Source organism: Dipodomys ordii, unplaced genomic scaffold (genome assembly GCF_000151885.1).
Source record: "Dipodomys ordii isolate 6190 unplaced genomic scaffold, Dord_2.0 Scaffold31, whole genome shotgun sequence".
Taxonomy (NCBI): Eukaryota; Metazoa; Chordata; class Mammalia; order Rodentia; family Heteromyidae; genus Dipodomys; species Dipodomys ordii.
The window spans coordinates 4,688,482-4,710,213 of NW_012267247.1; the positions used below are offsets into that span (position 1 = coordinate 4,688,482).

Genomic DNA, 21,732 nt, shown 5'->3' on the forward strand with positions numbered 1-21,732 from the left:
GAGGGAGGGAGGGAGGGAGAGAGGGAGGGAAAACAAGAAAAGAAAAACCTCACACCCGTAATCCTAGCTACTCAGGGTCACAGTTGGAGCAATCCTAGGAAAAAAGTGAAACCCCAATCTCAACTAATAGCTGGGTGCAATGTCCTGTGCCTGTGATAATAGCAACACAGAGAAACATAAGTGGGAGGATCATGGTCCCAGGCACAAAAGCATGACTCTAACCCAAAAATAAGAAAGCAAAGAATGGCTGAGGTGTGTTGGCTCAATAGAGTGCTTGCCTAGCAAACATGAGGCCTGTGTTCTACTCCTAAAAAATAAATGGAGAGGGCTGGGAATGTGGCTTAGTGGTAGAGTGCTTGCCTAGCATGAAGCCCTGGGTTCGATTCCTCAGTACCACATAAACAGAAAAAGATGGAAGTGGCGCTGTGCCTCAAGTGGTCGAGTACTAGCCTTGAGCAAAAAAGAAGCTCAGGGACAGAGCTTTGGCCCTGAGTTCAAGCCCCAGGACAAGAAAAAAAAGGAAATATAATTACCAAAACCTACAATATTTTAGTCTCTTCAAATTATGTATGACAGGTAAAAAAAATCTTTGTCACAAGTAGGCAGGATCTATTGGTTAAGTATTGGGGGTGGCACCAAAGAATAATGAATGGCCTGTCACTAATTTAGGAGCTAATCTGCACACAGGCTTCTCTTACTGGCCAGGAGGTGGAGACAAAGACCTTCTTATCTATAGGCTCAGTCTAGGGAAAAGACATGAATGACCTTTTTGGCTCCCTCCATCCTCACCCCCCATCCAAAGTGAGTAGGGCTCTGACACCTAGAACTCAGCTGGCCCTTGGGCTCCAATAGCTGAGAATCCTGAGAAGTCAAAAAATCAGTGATTCTCCCTTAGGGTCTGGTAGAGAGTTTCACCAAATTAGCTCCTGGCACTGCCTCCCTTGGGGGTCCCCCAGACACGAGGCAGGAGGAGCCTGGAGGGGAAAGAGGCCTTACACTCCAGCAGGAGGCCCGAGCACAGACGCCAGCCCAGGTACAGGCCAGGGGCAGTGGGTGGTCACTGGAGGAATCGGGGGGCTCCTGAAGGGGGCAGGAGCACCCTACCTGGCTGTGGGCAGGAGAGGCGGCCTCAGGGTCCAGCTACCGGCAGCAAACAAAGAAAAGAGAGAAAAGAGGGGTGAAGATAAGCAGACACTTGCTTGCCCCCCTCAGCAAGCACTTCTTGGCCAATGGGCTGGCGTTCTTCGGCTGTCCAAGGTGCAGAGTGGAAGAGAGAATTGCCCTCTAGGCAGACCTGACCTGGCCTGGGCAGGAGAATTGCACACATGAAGAAGCCAGACCAGAAAGAAGAGACACTTGGCTCCCACAACCCTTCCCCACCCCATAAAAGAGGCTCTTGGGAGTCATCCCTATACCCAGGCAGGGGTGTGCCACTCTGTCTCTGCCAGTGTCTCATGGGCTGGCCATCTGGTCCATGCTGAATTAGGCTCTTTCTTCCATGTGTCTGCCACCTCACCACAGCCAGGGCCTGGTTTTCCTGGGACATTCTCGCCTTATCTCCAGGGTACCCCTCAGCCCTGCTCCCCTGTGGGCACCAGGTACCGGCCAAGAGTTCTCCCTCACCTTCAAATGCATGCCCAAGGGGCTGCCACTCCCCAGGCCAAGGGAGGACTGTCTTCCACAGCTCACTCTTGCACCCTCACAGGACAAGGCCACTAAAGGCCCAAGTCTAGAACGCCTTCCTCGGCCCTCCATTATACCACTGTGCAACTCCTGCCATGCCCAAGAAGGCACACTAGCCTCATGGCAAGGGAGGGATCATCCTATCCAGGCTCGAATGTATGAGAGCCAGAGTAATGTGAAAAGGGGCCACCTGCCAACTGTGAGAGAGCCAAAGTACTGTGGGCAGGCCCTGGGGCCAGTCTTGATCTCTCTGTCTGTTTAAAGCGCTCAAAGGCCTAGGATAATAGGTTCCCCTAGATCTGGAGAGCTAGGGTATCACAATGGCCCTTGCCACCCACCTGGCCCTACCACCAATATATGCCCTTAGAGGCAGGAGAACAGAGCCAGGGAAGGGGACTGGCTCCCCGGTCAGGAAGAACACCTTCCATGTGCACGGGACTCTGGGTTCTTCAGAGGAACAGTCTTCCACAGAGCCATCATGGGGCCCACAGACCACCATGATACCTTCCCTCCAGCCTGGGATTTCCTACCCACAGACACATAGCCCAGCCTCCAGCTTGGGAGAGCCAGAGCCTGGGGACCCCACACACAAGAGAAGTGGCATTACAGAAGCTGTGAAGATCCTCTCAAGCCGTTGGTGGGCCTCCTCCGCGGGGCTCAGCTGGACCTCAGGGGCAGCTCCTGCCTAAAGGTTAAACCACTATTAGTCCTGGTCTGGAGAAGGGTGGGAACAAACTACATGCCAAGCTCCTAGCCCAAAAGCCACTGGGGAAGAGGAGCAAGGCAAGGGAGACAAGCCAGGTGGCAATTTAAGTTTTGAAACTAGCAGATAAGTAAAAAGAACAGGTGCCTGAAAGTGCTGGGATTATTTCTTCCTACCATCCTAACCATAAGATCAATAAATGGCCCTGCTAATCCATGTACCTTCTAGCCCCTACCCCAGGCTCAGGTGACAGATGACTATAGTCCAGATCAGGGCATGGCCTAAGGAGGAGGGACAGGGAACCAGAGGGGGGAGGGTGCAGCCCAGGACTGTCACATGACACTCCCTAGCTACTTATAGGCTCTCTTGAGGGACCAAAGTTGGGCCCCTGCCCTGCCCATTCAGCCAGAATACCCCTGCCAACTCCCATGTGCAAGGAACGTTCCCTGCCCTGACTCAGAGTAGGCCAAGAGGGTAGAGAGTGGCGGCTGGCTTTTCTCTAAGTCCTGCAGTGCCCAAGAAGAATGGGAGTAAGGCAGACTCAGGGACTCTGACTCCTAGGAGGAAGTAATCAACAATACTCAAGGCTGTGTCCACACCACAGTATTCCTCTTGAACCCTATCATTCTAACCATAAGCAGGGATGACACTTCAAGTCTCTCCCAACACACACACACACACACACACACACACACACACACACACACACACGTGCACTTAGGGGAGGGTGGCGCAGCAAAGTTCACAAAATAAGAAAACTTAACTGTCCCCAATTCAAGGACATTAGTGACATTAGCCAATCAGTGACATAGGCATTACCTTCCCAGGTAAAGGGCTGGGCATTGATGGTCCCCCATCTCTGCCCCTGCCTTACCTAGAGGGCACTTCTGAGTAGCCCCAGATACCAAAAGACTCTTGTGCCTATTTGTCATCCAGGCATAGGGCTCCACAAGAGTCCACCTGCCAGAGGGGGACATGCAGGCCAGGCCTGAAGGAGGTAATAATGGTATTCACTGCCATTAGCATCACTATGAACACTATCATTTATGGGCATGTGCGGCCAGGGACCAGGCTTAGAGCATTACCTGGTGCATCAATTTCTAATCTTCATAGCAACCCTTCAAAGCAAGTATTACTCCTTATTCGCAACTCCAAAATCCAGTCTCCCAAACAATGATTTTTTTTTTCTTGGGCTGGGGGAAATAACTCAAGTTGCAGAATGTTTGCTTATCAAGCACAAAGTCTTGAGTTCAAATCCCAGTAGGGCAAAAAAAAAAAAAGAACAAAAGAAAGAAAAGATTTTTCTTAGCTATCCTGCGGTGGGAATACGCATAGATTTGCTCTGAAACTACTCATGTATTTGTAACAGGTTGCAGCTCATTATGCATCATGTATAAAGTTCTAAATGTAAAAATTACTAATTTCCAAAATACTTCTCTGCTCCCAGGACTTCAGAGAAGGGACTGTGAAATATGCACTAACCCCATTTGACAGAGATGGATCTTACTGAGGTTTCACAGGGATGAGGGGCTAGAGATGTGAGCCCAGATTTCAGGAAACCTTTTCCACTCCACTCTGATCTGCTAAGACTCTGACCTTCAGCTTGGGATCTGGGGCCTCAAGATGGCATCATGTAGCTGAGGACCAAGCCTCATTCCCCTCCTGTTCTTCCCCCCACACTCCCCCATAGCAAGCTTTGTAACATGCTGGTTAGCATTTCCCATCCCAGGCCACCATGGCCTCTGGCATTCAGTTAAGGCAAGTCATGCAGTCCTGCATGGGCATGTGGCCCTGGACAAGCCTCAGGCATGCGAGGTTCCTTGAGGCTTGGGGAAGCAGGCTGTGAGGGTGCATGGTCCTTGGGCAGAGGAAGTTAGTGGCACACTTGGGTACCTCCTGTTGCACGCCAGGGATTGGTGACTTGGCCTGCTGCTCTCCAGTGAGGTTCAACTTCTGGCGAGCAGAACCTGGGTCTGCCAGCTCTTGTGATGGAGCTGGGGAGCCCAGCTTCTTTGAAGTTTCAGGTTTGGCTGGGGGTCTTGTTTTCTCAGGGGAGTCCACCATATTTGGAGAGCCTGGTTTCCCCAAGGAGCCTGGCTCCTGGCTGGGGGACTTTTCCCCCTTCCCAGGTGACTGTTTGCCACGGGGTTTATGGTCCTTGCCTCGGCCCCGAGACATCAGGCTTCGCAGGCCCACGGAGAGTTCATCCTTGGCTGCTTCCTTTTTTGCCTCATGTTTTGGTGGAGCAGGGGCAGGAGGAGGTGGTGGTGGAGGAGGCTTGGGACTAGAGGCTGCTTTTTCTCCCTTCTTGCCTCGAGCTGGGTGCTCGGGGGACTTGGCCCCTCGTCCTGGAGGCTCCTTGGCACTGCCAGGCTCCTCACCAGGCAGCACCTTGCTCACCACCTTCCTTACTGCATTCGCCACTCGCTTGCGGGACAGGCCCTGGACATCCTCGCTTGGGCCTTCTGCTGAGGTAGCCCCCACGCCATTCATGGTGAGTGCAGGTGCAGGGCTCTTGGCTCTCTGGGGAGTCTCTGAGGGTATGGGACTGGTAGCAGGCTGAGGACTTGTACGTGGGCCACCTCTGTCCTTGGAGCTGCCCTCTAGCTATAGTCACACAAAGATAGATAGATATTAGCACCAATCTGCATCCCTGCCCACCCCATGCATAGGGTGTAAGAGTGGGTATATAACCTCTCATCTCCATTCACCCACTGAACACTCGGGGAAGTCCTCATTCAACCTTCCACATACAACAATGGGATCAAAGAATTTGGTTTCTCATTCCCAAAAAAAGCACACTTGTATATCCCCAGGGAGATGCCAGCGCAGAGATCTGGGAGCGCCCCAGTGTGACTAGCTGTATGTCAGAGCAGCAACCGAGACTCAATCTAACCCCATCCCATCCCTTCAGTTGGCAGACAGCACAGCTGAAGCATGGAGGAGTTAAATGGCCAGCTCCTCCCACTAACCCAAGGCCTAACTCCAAGGCTTTTTGCCTCTGTCATTCCTGCTCCCTATCATCTAGTTTTCTAGGCAGTCAGACCCAGAGCCTGCTCATCGTAAAGAGAGGAATGGCCAGGGTACTTGCTCCTCCTGGCTCTAAGGTATGCTGAGCCTTCTCTCAGCTTCTCTGGTCTTTGGCCTTGGTCTCCCCTTCATCTACACTCACAAAGGCTATGGAGACACAATGCTGGCAGAGGGAGCTTTCACTTTAACCTGTCTGTACTTTCTCCTCCTGCAACCCACTAAAAGGTTTGGAAACTTCCTAGTCCCTGGAGGACATGTGTGGAAAGATGGGAGAAGAGGAGGCAGCTCCAGCCACAAAGGATTAAGCACTTAAATAACCATAGTTCTATTTACCCTCAAGCAAGGATCAGCTCAACCAGCCCTCCCAGCCTCTGGGTACCCAGGAGCTGACTGGAAAATACTGGCACACTCCACCCAGGGAACCCACCCTTCCTCTGCTCTCCACTGGGAACTGTTTAAGGTCACAAGAGACTGCCACTGGGAGGGCCAGGCTGGCTAATGGCAGGGCAGCGTTTCCTGCGAAGCCAGCCACATTGCCTGGGTGAACCCAAGGGTTCCTGCTGCCAGATAATGCCCAGCTGCTAACTAAGCTGTGCTCCAGTCTGGGTCCCCCCCGTGATGATTGTGGCTCTAGATTGCACATGAACAGTAGGTGCCATGAAATACAGGCCGGCATGCAGGAAGATGTTCAGAGTAGCAATCCTGGGAGCTGCTGTCTCTTGCCTACCTATTGAGCAGAGCTAAGCCTTCACTGTAAAGAAGAGGCTCACAGTGCTCTGCTGCAGGGGTGGAAAGGGAGGGCGCTAAGGCCAAGAATTGCTTATTGGCATGCTAAGGCACTGTAGAGCTAGCCATGGCCCTCACTGCGGGGTCCTGTTCCCTTCCCGGCTCTCTTCTTTCCTCCCACCCCCCCTCACAGAAGATGATGATCATAATTGCTAACACATAGTACTTCTGCCTTGCCAGACACTCTTCTAAAGCACTTTACAAATAATTTTGCAAAAAAAAAATATATCCATTCTGTTCTAAGGTTCCTTTAATGTGCATCTCAAATACATCCCTTTGAAATCACAGGCTGGGCTTAGCGGAAGCCACATGCCTCGTTAATCAAATCACCCAAGGAAGTAGAGGCAGGCAAGACAGCCACCATTAGCTTTAGCTTACCCCAGAATCCTGGGCACATCAGTCCTGCACTAATTATAGTCCCCCTTCTAGCAACACCCCTCTGGTCCTAGCTCCTCAGGAGCTTGCCTTGCAAGAATCCAGCTTTACTCAGGGTCTTCATCCCCCCAGTCAGTAGTGGAGCTGGGGGGCAGAGGGCAGCTGCACAGCCTCCAGGTCGCATACAAAGCAGCTGACAGACTCTTGGAAGAGACATGCAGCAGCTGCGGTGAATCCCTCTGTGCCCTTGCCTTGTGCCACCCAGTGCAGGCTGAAGAGTCCCAACAGCTGAGCTCCCCCACCTGAGAGTTTGCCCACCTTAGCCCCTCCTGCCCAAAGGGCCCAGGAAACCAGAACTAAAGGCAGACCACTCACGGGCCTGGGGAGAGGTTAGAGGGTGGACCCAAGGCATCTTAGCTTTCCCATCTCCTTTACATACCTAGGGCTGGCACCATACATGCTGCACTTTTTACCCTTTCCTGGCATTCCCTCTAGCCATGCCACACAGGAAGGGGCCGTGGGTCACTGCCTATTCTATGAAACTGGGCTAGCACAGGGCAAAGCCAACCCAGCCTGATGGGGACACACACACACACACACACACACACACACACACTCAGAGAAACACTTACAGCCCCTTCCTCCTTGCCAGGAGGGCCAGGCTTTGACAGAGTTTTATCTTCCTCTTTAACCTGAGGGAACAGACAAAGAAGTCACTGGCAGGCAGCAACTGGGAGCCATAGTACTAAGTATCTAGGGAGAAAATATTCTGGGGCCCTCTCTGTCCCTAACAAGTAAACTTCTTGAGTTTTATGCAAGAGATTTCTTTTCCTGGGATGAAAATAGACCAGGGACAATTTCCAGAAGAAGGAAGTTCTTGAAACCCCAGGACCCTGGAACTCCATGCCCACAGGGATTATCTGAAGAAGGTTACCCACAAGCAACATCATGGCCTTAACAATTAATGCATAGTAGACAGAAAAAAATACAGCTAACTTAATTCATGCCAGTCTATAAAAGTCATTACCTGCTTAGACATTTTTTTTAAAAAAAAGTGGTTTGAACAAAAAGGCCCAACCTAGTGACTGAGGAGAGGAAATAACTCCAGTGTAGGGAGACTGCTGAATTCAATGCAGGGTGAAAGGGTGGTTCCCATCAGGAGGGCTCTGGTTTGTTTCTAGGTCCTATGTGATTTCCCCCAAGTTGGACCCAACATCCTCCCAGACAGACTGCAGAGCTCCCACTAAAGCAGAAGCGTGGCAGATACGTGGTCAGAAGACCAGCCATTTCCCAACCTCAGGGTCACAAAACTGCCAACCAGGCAGCTGAGTGAGGGAACCCTAAGGTTAAGGGTGGGGTGTGGAAGAAGGAAAGATGCTACAGCTTTGGATACTGTGATCGGGGATTTGTGCCAGAGCCTGCCTGGGAGCAGGAGTGGAGATGGGGGTGGGGGCTTTCATCAGACAGATGCAGGAGTCAGGACAAACAACTGAATACTGTAACTGTCTGGGAAGATGGCCTGGTGATGTGGAGGGTTCTTTCAGTTCACTGGCTTCCCCTCTTCTAGAGCATCTCTCCCTCCAAAAGTTCAGACAGTCCAAGAGGATTTATTTCCCTTCTTTCCTCAGTCACCTGGGCCTGATTGCAACACAGCCCATTCTCAGCATACCTTGCTTTCTCTGCATAGTGGAGTAGGAACCCAGGAAGAAGTCCTGGATTCCTCATGGAGAAGATCCATAGAAACTATTAGGAATCAATTATCCACTGGGGGATTCATGGCTTTCTATTTTAAACCAGAGTCCATGGACAATTATTGAGCTCCAAATAATAATGCTTGCACCACTGGCCAGCCTGATGGCTGCGGCAGTTTTAAAGCTGCATTTTGTCCATAGAGCTGTATTCAGTGGACTCAAGCTTTAAAGTTGGTTCACCTTACCATGGACAGAGGAGAAATGGCAAATACTCATCAGAAGGCATCCTACTCCTTTAGAAATGAATTGGTACAAAAAAAGACAGGGAGGGGGTAAGTAGCAAGGGAATAAAGCATGCTGCCTGTCCTCCCTCCCCCGCCACACACACACCCTACCACCAAAAGCTATCAGCCCTCTCCCACAGATCACACAGTGCATTAGCCCAGGCACAAGGGTTAGAAGACAGCAAAAGTGTATGCAAACCACACAGTTACGACACACACACACAGTGCTGTTAGCCTGGGCTCAGGCATGGCCCGAATTCCAAATTCACACCACGTCCTTCACCAGCTTCAAATCTATCTTCCTTCCAGTAGCTTGAGTTTGGGACCCCAGACGTCTGGCCCAAGGGTAAGGCATTAGGAACACTGGTTACCCCCTCAAGTGTCTGGGACACTGGGCCCAGTTCTGAGCTCAGCTCTGGATTTAGCCTCAGGCTGACTCATGGTCTCCCTCCCCTGCCACACACCCAGAGGGCTCTGGCTGCTGTAGGTCACTGCCCAGGCAGGGATTGTACTTGGGCACAAAGGCACGCCTAGGTCTGCCATGGCTTGAATCACTCTCTGGACCCAGGCACTAACTGGCCTGCCTCCCACCCCTCCACCCCTTCTACTCACCTCAGCCCCCAGACCAGACTCAGGGAGATCCAGAGGCTTCGGAGCCAAGCCTTTCCCCCGCAGCCCCTCCACAGCAGAAGGAAGGGTCAGGGAGGTCAGGGTTGCAGGACAGGGAAAGGGTGTGGAGGGACAACCGTGGACAAAAGACGGCTCATCTTACCAGAGGCGGCACTCAGGAGAGGAGCATGACTCAGCACAGGAGCCCATAAAGACAGGAGAGAGTTCCCTAGCCCCTGGCAAGCCTCCCTGTACCCCCAAATGCAAACACATGCCCCAAACCATCTTGAGCTTCCAAAACTCCCTCTCCCACAAGCCAGAATCCAGCCTGCAGACACATCATGCCAGGCACATAGGGAAAACAAAGATTTTGAAATCCAACTTTCCTTTTGCTCCCAGAAGGCGAACCTTGAGGAAAAGGCCATGGTGCTGAAGGCAGCCTGCAGCCTGCACACTGGGTCAGAGAAGAAATAGGGGCTGGGTCTCTCAGGGACTCAGAGTCTTCCTAAAAGCCAGGACCCACGGGGACAAATGCTGTGGGCAACAAGAGGAGAGGAGAGATGGGGTGGAGGAGGAGATCATGAAGCTCAGAAAGTCTAGAAGAATAAGGGCTAAACTGCTAGAGCAAGGTGAGTGTGCAGAATGGAGAACTTCCTACTGTTGGAGAACCAGTGTTCTCAAATAAGCCACTGGACTTGTCTGGATATAGTTAATGTCCTTTCCAGATCTAGCCCTTAGGAGTCCGGGTAGGGAGACCCTGGTTCCCCAGGAAGGAGATTAAGGGAGGTGCTCTAGCACCCTAGCAATTTTGCCTTCTACTTGCAACCCAGTTACCTGCCAGGGGTAAGCAGCCCCCTCTGCAGCTCAGACACCCCAAATGGCCCTCTTGATAATCAGCTAGCAGAACCTCCCCTAGCTCAGGCTTTATCCAAAGAATCACTTCTATTCACTGGAGTTTATTTGCTTTGTTCTTATAACTGCTTATGGTGAATCATCAATTATTAGATTGCTAGAGCTGGGCACCAGTGGCTCATGCCTATAATCTTGTAAACCTATCTACTCAGGAAGCTGAGACTTGGAGGACTGAGGTTCAAAGTCAGCCCACATAGACAAGTTTGAGAGACTCCATTTCCAATTAACCAGAAAGATGCCAGACTGAAGGCATTGTTCAAGTGGTAAAGTGCCAGCTGTGAACAGAAAAAGCTAAGCCATAGCAGGATGCTGTTAGCTTACTTCTATAATCCTAGCTACTCAGGAGGCTGAGATCTGAGGATCCTGGTTCAAAGTCAACCTGGGCAGGAAAGTCTATGAGACTCATCTCCAATTAACCCAGCAAAAAGTGGGAAGTAGAGCTGTGGGTCCAATGGTAAAGCTCCAACCTTGAGCAGGAAAATCAAGCAAGAGCACACGGCCCTGTATTCAAACCCTAATACTAAAATAAAAGCTACTTCTTGGGGCTGGGAAGGTGGCTCAGTGGTAGAGCACTTGCCTTGCATGCTCAAGGCCCTGGGTTTTATTCCTCAGCACCACATAAGCAAAAAGCCGGAAGTGGCACTGTGACTCAAGTGGTAGAACGCTAGCCTTGAGCTGAAGAGCTGAGGGACAGCGCCCAGGCCCAGAGTTCAGGCCCCATAACCGGACCCAAAAAAAAAAAAACAAAAAAAAACTACTTCTTGAGCCATGCTTTAGCCATTTTGTTTTTGTTCTGCTTTGAAAACAGGTCTTACTAATATTGCCTGGGCTGGCCTCAAGCTCAAGAGCCTCATACTTTTGCCTCTCAAGTAATTGGAATTAGGGTGTGTGCCACCATGCCAGGCTTCAATTATAGTAGCACTAGTAGTTAGTAGTAAGTAGTTGTGGAGTTTGAATTCAGGGCCTTATGCTGGCTAGGTTGGTGCTTTAACCACACCTCCTGTTTTTGGCTGGTTATTTTTGAGATAGGGCCTCACTTCCCACCCAAACACGTACCTGAGTCTCCATCGGCTTACTGTAAGCTTCCAGTCATTGCTAGAATCACAGGCATGTACTATCCTGTCTAGTTTCCCCCGATAGAGATGAGTCTTGTGAACTTTTCTGCCCTAGCTGGCCCGGTATCATGATCCTCTTGTGTAGCTTAGAATGGCAGGTATAGGCCATGGTGCCCAGCTATGTGTTGAGTTCTCTCAAACTCTTCTGCCTGGCAACAGCAATCCTCCCATTGTCAACCTCCCAAATAGCTAGGATTACAGGTGTGAGCCACTGATGCCCAGCTTTTAGTTCATCTTTTTGGATAGTGTCTTGTACTTTTTACCAGACTGACCTCAGACCATTGTTTTCCTACCCACTCCTCCTCCTAAGTAGCTGGAGTTATAGATGTGCGCTACCACACTTGATCTCAATTAGTTTTAATTGGTTTTGTTGTCTTTCATCTTACTACTCTATTAATATGCTAGAGACTTTAAACTTGTTTAATTAATTCATTTGCTCTTTGATCTCTGTCCAAGACTTCCTACTTTTCCAGGGAGAGCCCATATGGTCCAGAAGGACATAGGCTATTAGATACCAGCCTGTTCCCCTGCATCAGCTATTCCTCCTTCCAAACCCATGTGTGGGGCTTTCCCCAGAGGAAATTCTCTATGCCTTTAATGCGGAATTGCCTGGCTAGTTCCCCTCTCTTTTTTATCGCAGCATTTTAACTAATCTTTGCTTAGGATCAAGAGCAATCTTTATCCAGTACAGAACCAGTAAGGAATTTGGGCCCCAAATGCAATGGTAATGCCTCTTTCATAGTAACCCCCACAGTGGGTACTAAGGCCTGTGGAACAAGGGTGCTAAGAGTCAAGGCCTCTCATGCCCATTTCTCTCTAGGGTTTCAGCCATTTCCACCATTACTGAATATAGAATGCCTACAAAGAGATGGGCCCTGAGCCCTGTATAAGGAATCCAACATCCATTTCCTTTTTACTTTTCTTTTTTCTGTTCCTCTTTCCTTCTTTCCTGCCTTGCTCTTTTCCTTCCTTTTTTCCTCTCTTCTTTCTTTGTTACTTTTTTTTTTTTTGCCAGTCCTGGGCCTTGGGCTCAAGGGCCAGGGCACTGTCCCTGAGGTTCTTTTTACCTAAGGCTAGCACTCTACTACTTGACCCATAGCATCAATTCCAGGTTTTTCTGTTTATGTGGTACTGGGGAATCGAACCCAGGGCTTCATGCATGCTAGGCAAGCACTCTACCATTGAGCCACATTCCCAGTCCCACTTTCCTTTTTTTTTTTTTTGGTAGGTCGTGGGGCTTGAACTCAGGGCCTGTGCACTGTCTCTGAGCTCTTTTGCTCAAGGCTAGCGTTCTACCACTTTGAACTGCAGCATCACTTCAAGTTTTGTGGAGGTGGGGCTGGGAAGGTGGCTCAGTGGTAAAGTGCTTGCCTTGCATGCATGAGACCCTGGGTTCGATTCCTCAGCACCACATAAGCAAAAAAAAAAAAAAGCCGGAAGTGGTGCTATGGCTCAAGTGGTAGAGCGCTAGCCTTGAGCTGAAGAGCTGAGGGACAGCGCCCAGGCCCAGAGTTCAGGCCCATGACCAGATCCAAAAAAAAAAAAAAAAAAGTTTTGTGGAGGTTAATTGGAAATAAGAGTCTCACAGGAACTTTTCTGCCCCAATTGGCTTCAAACCTGATCCTCAGATCTCAGCCTCCTGAGTAGCTAGGATTATACTCGGCTTGTTACTTTCTTTTTCTGTCTTACTATGAAGCCCAGGCTAGCCTTAGCCTTAGCCTCTCAACTATTTTGGGAATACAGATGTGCCACCATGGTTGGCTAACTCAGATTTTCTAGAGGAACTCTTCCAAAGATCTCATGACATGAGAACCATTATTCCCATTTCACTGATGAAGAAAGGGTCTCTGGAAGGGACTATGTTACCAACCTAATAAAAGGTGGGACTTGGATTTAAACCCAAGTTGAGTTTGACTCCAAGGCCACTATTCTTTTGCTATCATGGTATGTTAGGCCAGCACCAGTGGGGCTCAGGCCAAATCTTAACAGACACATTTCAGCAGCATAGAGGTTTATAGGATCCAGCTTAAGCCAAAGCATGGGTTGACAGTGTGATGTCCACCAGTTTACAACTTTTCCAAGTGGGGTTTCTGGACTTGCGAAGGGAAGACCCTCACCATGATGCTGCCACACTTTTTTGAGGCTCTAGCCATCTCCTCCCTCCATATCACTTCTGATCTCTTCCTTCAAGGGAACAGAAGAGAAACCAACACATTTACTTATTTACTCTGAGGTAAGCCTGAGAGAAAGCTATTTCCTACTTGTCTCTCATGTAATCCTTATAACAACCTGCTTTCTAGGTAAGGAAACAAAAGAGTAAGTTGCCCAGAGCCCAATGACTAGTAAGTGTCAGGGCTGGGATTCACAATCCACATGGATCTTGGTGAGCTGTTTGGGTGACTATGTCATTCCTGGATTATGATTTCCTCCTGGGCAGGATTCTGTCTTACCAATCATACTGTAGGCATTTAACAAGCATGACAATGTGGAATAAGGGTTCTTGTCTCAAACTTTCTTCCCATTTGATCTCTTTCCTCATAGAACTACAGAGAATAACTCTTGCCCATCCCAATTCCCAGAGAGGAGGTACAAACTAGGGAGCTGTAATCTCTAAATTTAGCGACAATAAATAGATATTAAACTCCACGGCCCAGGATGAAGAAGAAGGGAGGGACAGTTGGAAATTGTTTCCCTACTGTCTGTGGAACCATAATAGCCACAGAATGCATCATCCTCTGGTCTCGTAACCCTGTCTTCAGGAATGCATGTCCAATGAGCTGACTTTAAGAAACAAAGAGAAAGAGAAAACCTACAAAACCCAGGCAAACACTTTTCTAGAAATCCTCTGTTCAACAACTCCAAACTGAAAACAATCCAAGTGCCTAGATCAGGATCAGTTAGGTAAAAACAAAACTTTTGCCCAACACATTGCTGTCATTTAAACTGATAAATACGTGAATAATGCAACATATGGAAAACTCCTCATAAAATGGCATCAATAAAAAAGCAAGAACCTAAATAGTATGTTAACAATGATTATAATAATCATAAATTGTATGAATTAGACCCAATAGAGACACTTGGTATTATCATAATGCATTTGTTACTTACAGTTTGTTGCCTATTTTTATTAAGATGGCTAAATAGCCAATTAAAAAAAAAAAGAAAAGAAAAGGAGATAACAGCCAGAAGCATTTGTTCTCAAAGAGGAGAAAACTAAGAAATGTGCTAAGGGACCATCTATGCTCAGCCCCAGAAGGTGCCTTTCAGGGATCAGGGCCAAGCAGGGTTTTACCCTCCCATGGAACCAGCCCAAACCACCTCCTTTAACTTTCATGCTCTATGTCTCTCACAGAAGGAAAGGGGAAGGGCTAGGAATGTGGCTTAGTGGTAGAGTGCTTGCCTAGCATGCACAAAGCCCTGGGTTCAATTCCTCAGCACCACATAAACAGAAAAAGCTAGAAGTGATGCTGTGGCTCAAGTGGTAGAGTGTTATCCTTGAGCAAAAAGAAGTACAGGGATGGTGCTCAGGCCCTGAGTTCAAGTCCCAGGACTGGCAAAAAAAAAAAGAAAAGAAAAAGAAAAGAAAGGGTAGCATAAGTGCATTTCAGAGATTTAGAGAATAATGCCATCCAGTGGGCAGCCCTTCAGACTTGCAATGCTCAGCCTAGACAGATATAGAAGTCTAGGCTACCCAAGCCAGAAATCCACACACTGCTAGCCCCTAAGAGTGGCAGGTAACTCAGAGAGAGTGAGTGTGAAGGGAGCCAAGATGTCACTTATAGCCCAGGTAACTTCCCAGCCTCTCTTCCTCTGCCAACCCTAACAACACCTGGGCCTTCTCATTCTGAGGACAGAAGGGCATGGAATTCTCCCTTCTTTCTCCCTTCTTATTCTGAGGCATAGAGGTCCACTTGGAGGAGATCCTCTCCCTTCCAGCCTCCACTTAACATCAATAAATGCAAGGAATTGGATTGGGGAGGAGGAATAAAGAGAAGGGAGGAAATAGTAATATTAGCAATAAACTGTGTGTGTGTAAGTATGTTGCTGAAGTTTGAACCCAGGGCCTCAAGCATGCTACACAAGTACTCTACCACTGAGCTATACACCCAGCCCCAACAGTTTCTCTACACTAAACCATTTACAAGCATTATCCCTTTTGGTCCCCATAATGTCTCTTTTAGAACAGGTATCAGTCTGAGCCCAACTTTACTGTTTTTACCACTTAAATTTTTTTTAGTGGCTTAGCCTGCTTATTTGGCTAGCACTCTATTACTTCAGCCATATCTCCAGCCCTTGCTTTTTTGCTAGTTATTTTGGAGATAGCGTCTAGTGGACTAATAGTGCCCAGGCTGACCTCTAGCCACTATCCTCCAGATCGCAGCCTCTCAATTAGCTAGCATTACAGGCATAAGCTATTGACCCCCCAGTAATGAGTCCTACAAAAGTGAGCAAAGGTGACTCAGAAGGTCAAGCTACTTGCCAAAGGCCTCAAGGTAGCAAGTGGCAGATCTGGGACTCACAGCCAGGTCTGTCCTCTATCAAAAGTTTCCAAGGCTCACTTTAAGGGGGAAAAAAAAAAGTCAGTCCTGCTCCTGGCCTCCATTTTCCACCTACACTGTGGTCCTTGTCCACAGCAGCTGCCAGAGCAACAGCTTGGGTAAAAAGCAGGGTTTTCCATGCTCCTCCACCCACAGCCTGAACTTGATTTGCACAGAGCTGCTTGAAAAGAGGAGGAGCTCTGCAGACAGTGACCTGAGGGCCACAATGCCTGCCAGAGGAGGAAGGAGACAAGAGCTGGCTAGGGACATTCTGGCTCTTTTGGTCCAGTTTCTACCCAGAGCCGGCCCCGGCCCCAGGGCGGAACAGAAAGCAGTGAGCACCCCCAGCCATTACGGGGCCCCACTGCCAGCCGGCCCAGAGGAAGCAGGTGCACTGGAATGGCTTCCTGCTGCCACTGCAGTTGCAGAAGGCCTGGGGGCTTCCTCCTCCAACAGCCAGGCCTACTGGAGACCTCCCCTCCCCAGAGACGTTTATTGCCTGTCTATTGGGCACTTTGCCATCCGTCTGGCCATCAGCATGTGTGGCCCTGAATCTATGATGGACCCACTGCAAGTGACCCAGGAGTGTAGGATGGAGTAAGGAATAGCACCCAGCTCTCAGGGTGAAGAGTTCTGACTCCACCCATCCTGACCACACACTCCTGGATACTAGTATCAGTGTGGGGGCTGGGTACAGGGCAGTCCCTGGGCACAGAAAGAAACAAATGCTCATGGGCACTTTTCAGGCTCCTGATATACCTCCGTACTGGGCCAGCCCACATACTCTGCCAACTGCTGACTCAATTGAAAACCTTATCCTTGATGGCTGGGGGGGGGGGGGGGAGGGTTAGGGGGAAGAACAGGATGGACTGAGAGAAGGCAGCTATATCTTTCCTCATTTGCTTTTTTAAGGAACTGACTTCTCTGGAGTAAACTCTGCTAAAAGGGGGACTCACAAACCATCAGGGCATCCTCCAGAGCCATCTGAACCCCTCCTAAGTGTCCTATGTATAGGAATGGAAGAGGCCATGCTGAATATCCTCTTGGGGACAGTAAGAAGAGTGGTCCCTGATGATTCCCAGGAACATCCTCTCTCAGGCACTTCTTGCCTATCTAGCCAGGGACAAGACATCTGAAGGTCTGGGGCAGGGGCGGGGGGGCTGGGGGGTGGGGGCGGGGCTGGAGTTTTTGGGCTTTGGAAGAAAAAAAATAACGGCCTCCAAAACACTAATGGTTGTGGGAAGGCGTGTCACGCCTGGCTGTGGGAAGGCAGTCTCAGGAAACTGAGGTTTAGAACATAGCACCCCCTCCAAAGCACCCAAAGTCACAAGTCGGGCCCTTGCCTCTGAGGGGTTTTGAGACTGCCCTTCTAACTGGGTAATGCCCTTTCTGCCAAGAGGCTGAGAGAACCCCAGGGCAGCCCCACCCCAGCCTACCCATCTACTTGGACCACATCTAGGGAAATAACAATGTGCTCCTCCTTTCCTAAATGGGGAAATAGCATGAGAGGCCCTGGGACATTTCCGGGGTAAGGGATCAGAGGGACACTCACCCGCATGGCCAGAGCTGGAACAGCCTAAAGCAAGGAGTCTCCTCTTGCTGCTGCTTGGTTTGCAGCTCAAAATAGCACAGGCTGCAGCCCCGCCCCTGGTCCCCTCCCTCCCTCTCTCCAGGCCCCTCCCGCCACAGCTGCCCAACCCTGGCCCAGCCTGTGGAAACAGCAGAGCCGGGAGGACGGAGGAGGACTTGCGGATTCCAGGTATGCCCGGAGCTCAGGGCAATGTGGCCCAGGTGGATGGGAGGAAGGAGGCTAAGTAAGGGCATGGGGTCTGGGCAGCAGTGTGAGAGGAGTAGGGGCAAGAGGCAGAGAGGGTGGCACTTTCCTTCTGACACACACACACAGGCTCCTGGACAGCTGAGCTGATATGGCCCCTAAAAATAGCAGAGGAATTTGAGACCTGCAGCCCCCGGCCCCACAGGCCAAGATCGAAACAAGCACATGCGCATACACACACACACACACTCACACACACACACACACACACACACACCCCAGCATACACAATCACAGCACAGTGTTCCTGAGAATGCACATATCATAGTTCTACTCCTACCATCTAATAATTATTGCGGCAGAGACCGAGACAGCCACCAACGCCACATCCAACACAGCAGACAAGGCCTACTACCCACTTTGCCTGCACATTGGACACATGGTAATCCTGTAAAGTCCAGCAAGAGCAGAGATCCACAGAGCCCCCACCCCACCTCCCTCAATCACTCCCTCACTGGAGTAACACACAGGAGACGTGCAGAGAATCAATCATCTCTCTCTGTCTCTCTCTGTGTGTCTCTGTCTCTCTGTCTCTCTTTGTCTCTCTCTCTCCTCCCTCTCCCTCCCCTCCGTATCAGTCCACTCCCTCAGCCAGTAGCAGCACAGACACAGAAGGTGCGGTGGGTGGGGCAGGATGGGTGGGCCTTAGCCCTACAGACACAGGAAATCATGGGTGTCTGACCAATGCGCAACAGCTTCCAGTGAACAGCCAGTATTCTTCAAATAAGAAATCCTGGCCTGGCTCTGGTTAGTGCCACAGGATGCCCAGAGCCGGGCCAGGGATCCCCTGGAGGTTGAAATGGGAGCTGGGACCAAGATGGAAAAAAAAATGAGCACCCCCCAATAAAAAAGGACTACAAATAGAACCTTAAAAAATAGGAGCTCAATCAAGGTAAGAGATGACACTGTTCAAAAAGAAATGTACTCAATACATGACTTATGTAACTGTACATCATCTTTACAATCAAAAGAAAATTTTAAAAGGAAGTAATCTTAAAAAAAAAAAAAGACCAAGAAGGTCCTATTTCCTTCCATAAGGAAAGAAAGAAAGGAGTAAGGGTGCTGCTTGGATGCCCTGAGGGGCAGATCTACCTCCCAGACCAGGCTTTCAGAAACAGGCTTGTCACTCATGGCAGGTTCTAACAGCCAGGAAGTATGTAATGCTTTTCTCCCAGAAAAGATTGGTAATCATTGCCCAAGAGGACCAAACCAGCTCTCCTCCTACCTAGCCAACACTATTCAAGTTGCCTAGTCACACTGTGAGCCACACAGGCTATTAGAATATAGTGCTTGTTCCTCTGCTTTCCAGGGAGTGACACTTCTTCCCAGGGAGGCCATCTGGTCCTTCCAGAAAACGTGCAGTGTCATAGGTTCCTACATCCCTACAGCCTCCTTCACACAAGGGTGCCAACTCCACTGTCCACTGAAAGACCCTGAAGGAATTGAAAAATACTGAGGGTTTGAATACCACCCTTACCCTCTCAGTTTGATTTACATCGTCTGGGACAGAGCCTTGAGCACTGGGATTTAAAACAAAACTCCCCCAGATGATTCTTCTTTTGTTTTTGTTTTTGTTTTAGAGACAGAGGCTTGATGACTATACACTACCTTGATGACTGTAGCAGCTTAGCTTCTACCCCATCAATCCCACAGGCTCCCTCAGAAGGCATCAGCTCCCATTAAGGTACTGCATGCGGCCAACCTGCAATCTCAAGTGTGCTGGATGCAGGAAGGCCAAGATGCCCCTTGTAGCTGTACGTTTGCCTGAAGCTTTTTTTTTCTTTTGTCCAGGTTCAGGGCTTCAACTCAGTGCTTCATGTTTATGGTCCTCTACTACTTGAACCATACCTCCAGTCTGGCATTTTGCTGGTTAACAAATAGAGTCTTGCAGATTTTTCTTCCCACAAATACTGAGCAGACTTTTCTGGCTTCAAACAGCAACCTTCCAGGTCAAGATGTTGAGTAGCCAGGATTACAGCTGTGAGCCACTGGCACTCAACTTGTACATTTGCTTTTTAGGTCTTTTGTCCCTACAATGTCAGGCTGTCAGCTGTCACTCGCCTGACAGTGTGCTGTGTCAATCAGTCTCACTTCCTTCCAATAAGATATTTCTGCCAAAAGCTAGAAAAGTAGATAACTAGGCCTGCCAGAAGAGTGTGAATGCAGAACAAGTGGATGTCCATGAACCTGCAGGTTATCCTGTAAGCCAGGGACCTGGGTTTTCACCCAGGACTTAGGGTCCTTTGTTGTGATTATTTGATGGCCTCCTAACCCATTGCCATTCAGCAGAGCTCCGAAATATGGCTTCTGGTCAGACACGGTAGTTCATACCTATAATCCCAACACTCTGGAAACTGAGGCAAGAGGACTGTAAATTCCAGGCTATCATAAGAACTTGTCTCAAAAAACAGAAAAGACTTCTGCCTGTTAGAAGCATCACTTTATCTGTAGTCTTGTGCTATTACTAGCAACCATTTGCCCATCCACACCTCTTTTCTATTCAGAATGTTAATTTCTGTCAATTCTTTCTGAGAAGTTTGGTGACCAACAGAGATCCTCTCAAAGCACCTTCATCTCCCATAGGGAAAAGAGAAACCTGCAGCCAGGAAGCCCCTCAATTTCATTCCAACCACAGACTATCCCTCTATGCCCAAAGGTGGGCACTGTCTTAACATGGTCACATCTATATGAGTTGAAGAATGGCTCTGCAGGCCTTGCGGGCACTCCATTGCCAGCGAGGCCATCCTCAGGACCCTCAGTGTCTAACCACAGCCAGAATCTGCAATCTGGTCCCTCCTCTGCAATTAGTCTCTCTCACTTCTCCCGGCTCTCACCTATCCTAGATCCCTCTCCCCACATCCTCTGACGGCACCACCACCCTTCCCTCCCGCATGCCAAGCCCTCCCCATCCCCAAACACCAATCTCAATCCTACTTCCTTCAGGAAGCCTTTCCTGAAACCCAACACCCAATCTAGAAGTATAGGGCATAGAGCTGAGACCTAGCAGCTGCATAGGCCTGGGGCTAAATCCCAGCCCAGACCCTTTCTTTTGTCTGACCTAAGGGAAAATCACTTCCTAGACTCTCTACCTTTCTTTTTTTTCTTTTTATTTGGTTGGTTGTAGGGCTTGAACTTAGGGCCAGGGGGCTGTCCTTGAGCTTTTTTGCTCAAGGTTAGTGCTCTACCACTTTGAGTCACAGTGCCACTTCTGGTTTTCTGATAGTTAATTGGAGATAAAATATCATGAACTTTCCTGCTTGGGCTAGCTTCAAACGCCGATCCTCAGATCTCAGCTTCCTGAATAGCTATGATTACAGGCATGAACCACCAGTAAACAGCTTTTTTTTTTTTAAAGCCAGGTACTGGTGGCTTATCCCTATAGTCCCAGCTACTCAGAAGGCTGAGATTATGGTTCAAAGCCAGCCCAAGCAGAAAAATCCCCAAGATTCTCAGCTTTAATTAACCAGCAAAAAGTTCGAAGTGAGATGTGGCTCAAGTGGTAAAGCACCAGCCTTGAATGAAAAAGCTGAACAATAATGTAAGGCCCTGAGTTCAAGCCCTAGTACTGGCACCAAATAATAATAATAACACTTCAAATTTTTTAAAAATGCCACAACAATGGTTGTTAGAAAAGCCAGGGGCTGGAAAGGTGGCTCAGTGGTAGAGTGGTAGAGTGCTTGCCTCGCATGCACTGGGTTCAATTCCTCAGCACCACATAAATAGAAAAAGCCAGAAGTAGCTCTGTGGCTCAAGTGGCAGAGCACTAGCCTTGAGCTGAAGAGCTGAGGGACAGTACCCAGGCCCAGAGTTCAAGCCCCATGACTGACAACCCCCCCTTCCCAATAAAAAAGAATAGAAAAGCCAGTATATGTAAGCTTAGGTTTGGCAAACTGTAGGCAGTGACTACATGATTAACATCAATAAATTCTTGTAAAAGCCCCCAGCAAGCTGGGTGCCCGGTGACTCACACCTGTAATCCTATCTACTCAGAAGGCTGAGATCTGAGTTTCATGGTTCGAAGCCAGCGCAGGCAAAATATTCCTCCTGAGACTCTTTTTTTTTTTTTATTTAAATTTTATTTTATTTGTGAACATACTGTACAGAGGGGTTACAATTGCATGGGCAGGATAATGCGTACATTTCTTACCAAGCATTGCAGCCTCCTCCTT

At 49.2% G+C, this 21,732-nt stretch overlaps 1 protein-coding gene across 10 annotated transcripts in view; it reads right to left on the reverse strand.

The window, feature by feature from the left end:
• Positions 1–21,732, reverse strand: part of Myo18a (myosin XVIIIA) — a 93,240-nt gene that overhangs the window by 47,694 nt on the left and 23,814 nt on the right. For 2 of the 10 annotated variants that reach the window (XM_013016480.1, XM_013016477.1), the window contains exons 1-2: positions 17,282–17,323; positions 1,105–1,140 (exon numbers count right to left, since the gene is read on the reverse strand). The exons of 6 other annotated variants lie outside the window; for them this stretch is intronic. In XM_013016480.1, the coding sequence (XP_012871934.1) occupies positions 1,105–1,140; positions 17,282–17,287 (42 nt within the window). In that variant the 5' untranslated portion in view covers positions 17,288–17,323. Of the gene's footprint in view, positions 1–1,104; positions 1,141–17,281; positions 17,367–21,732 lie in introns of those variants that run through there. 2 more of the 10 variants (XM_013016478.1, XM_013016479.1) reach the window with 2 other exon arrangements.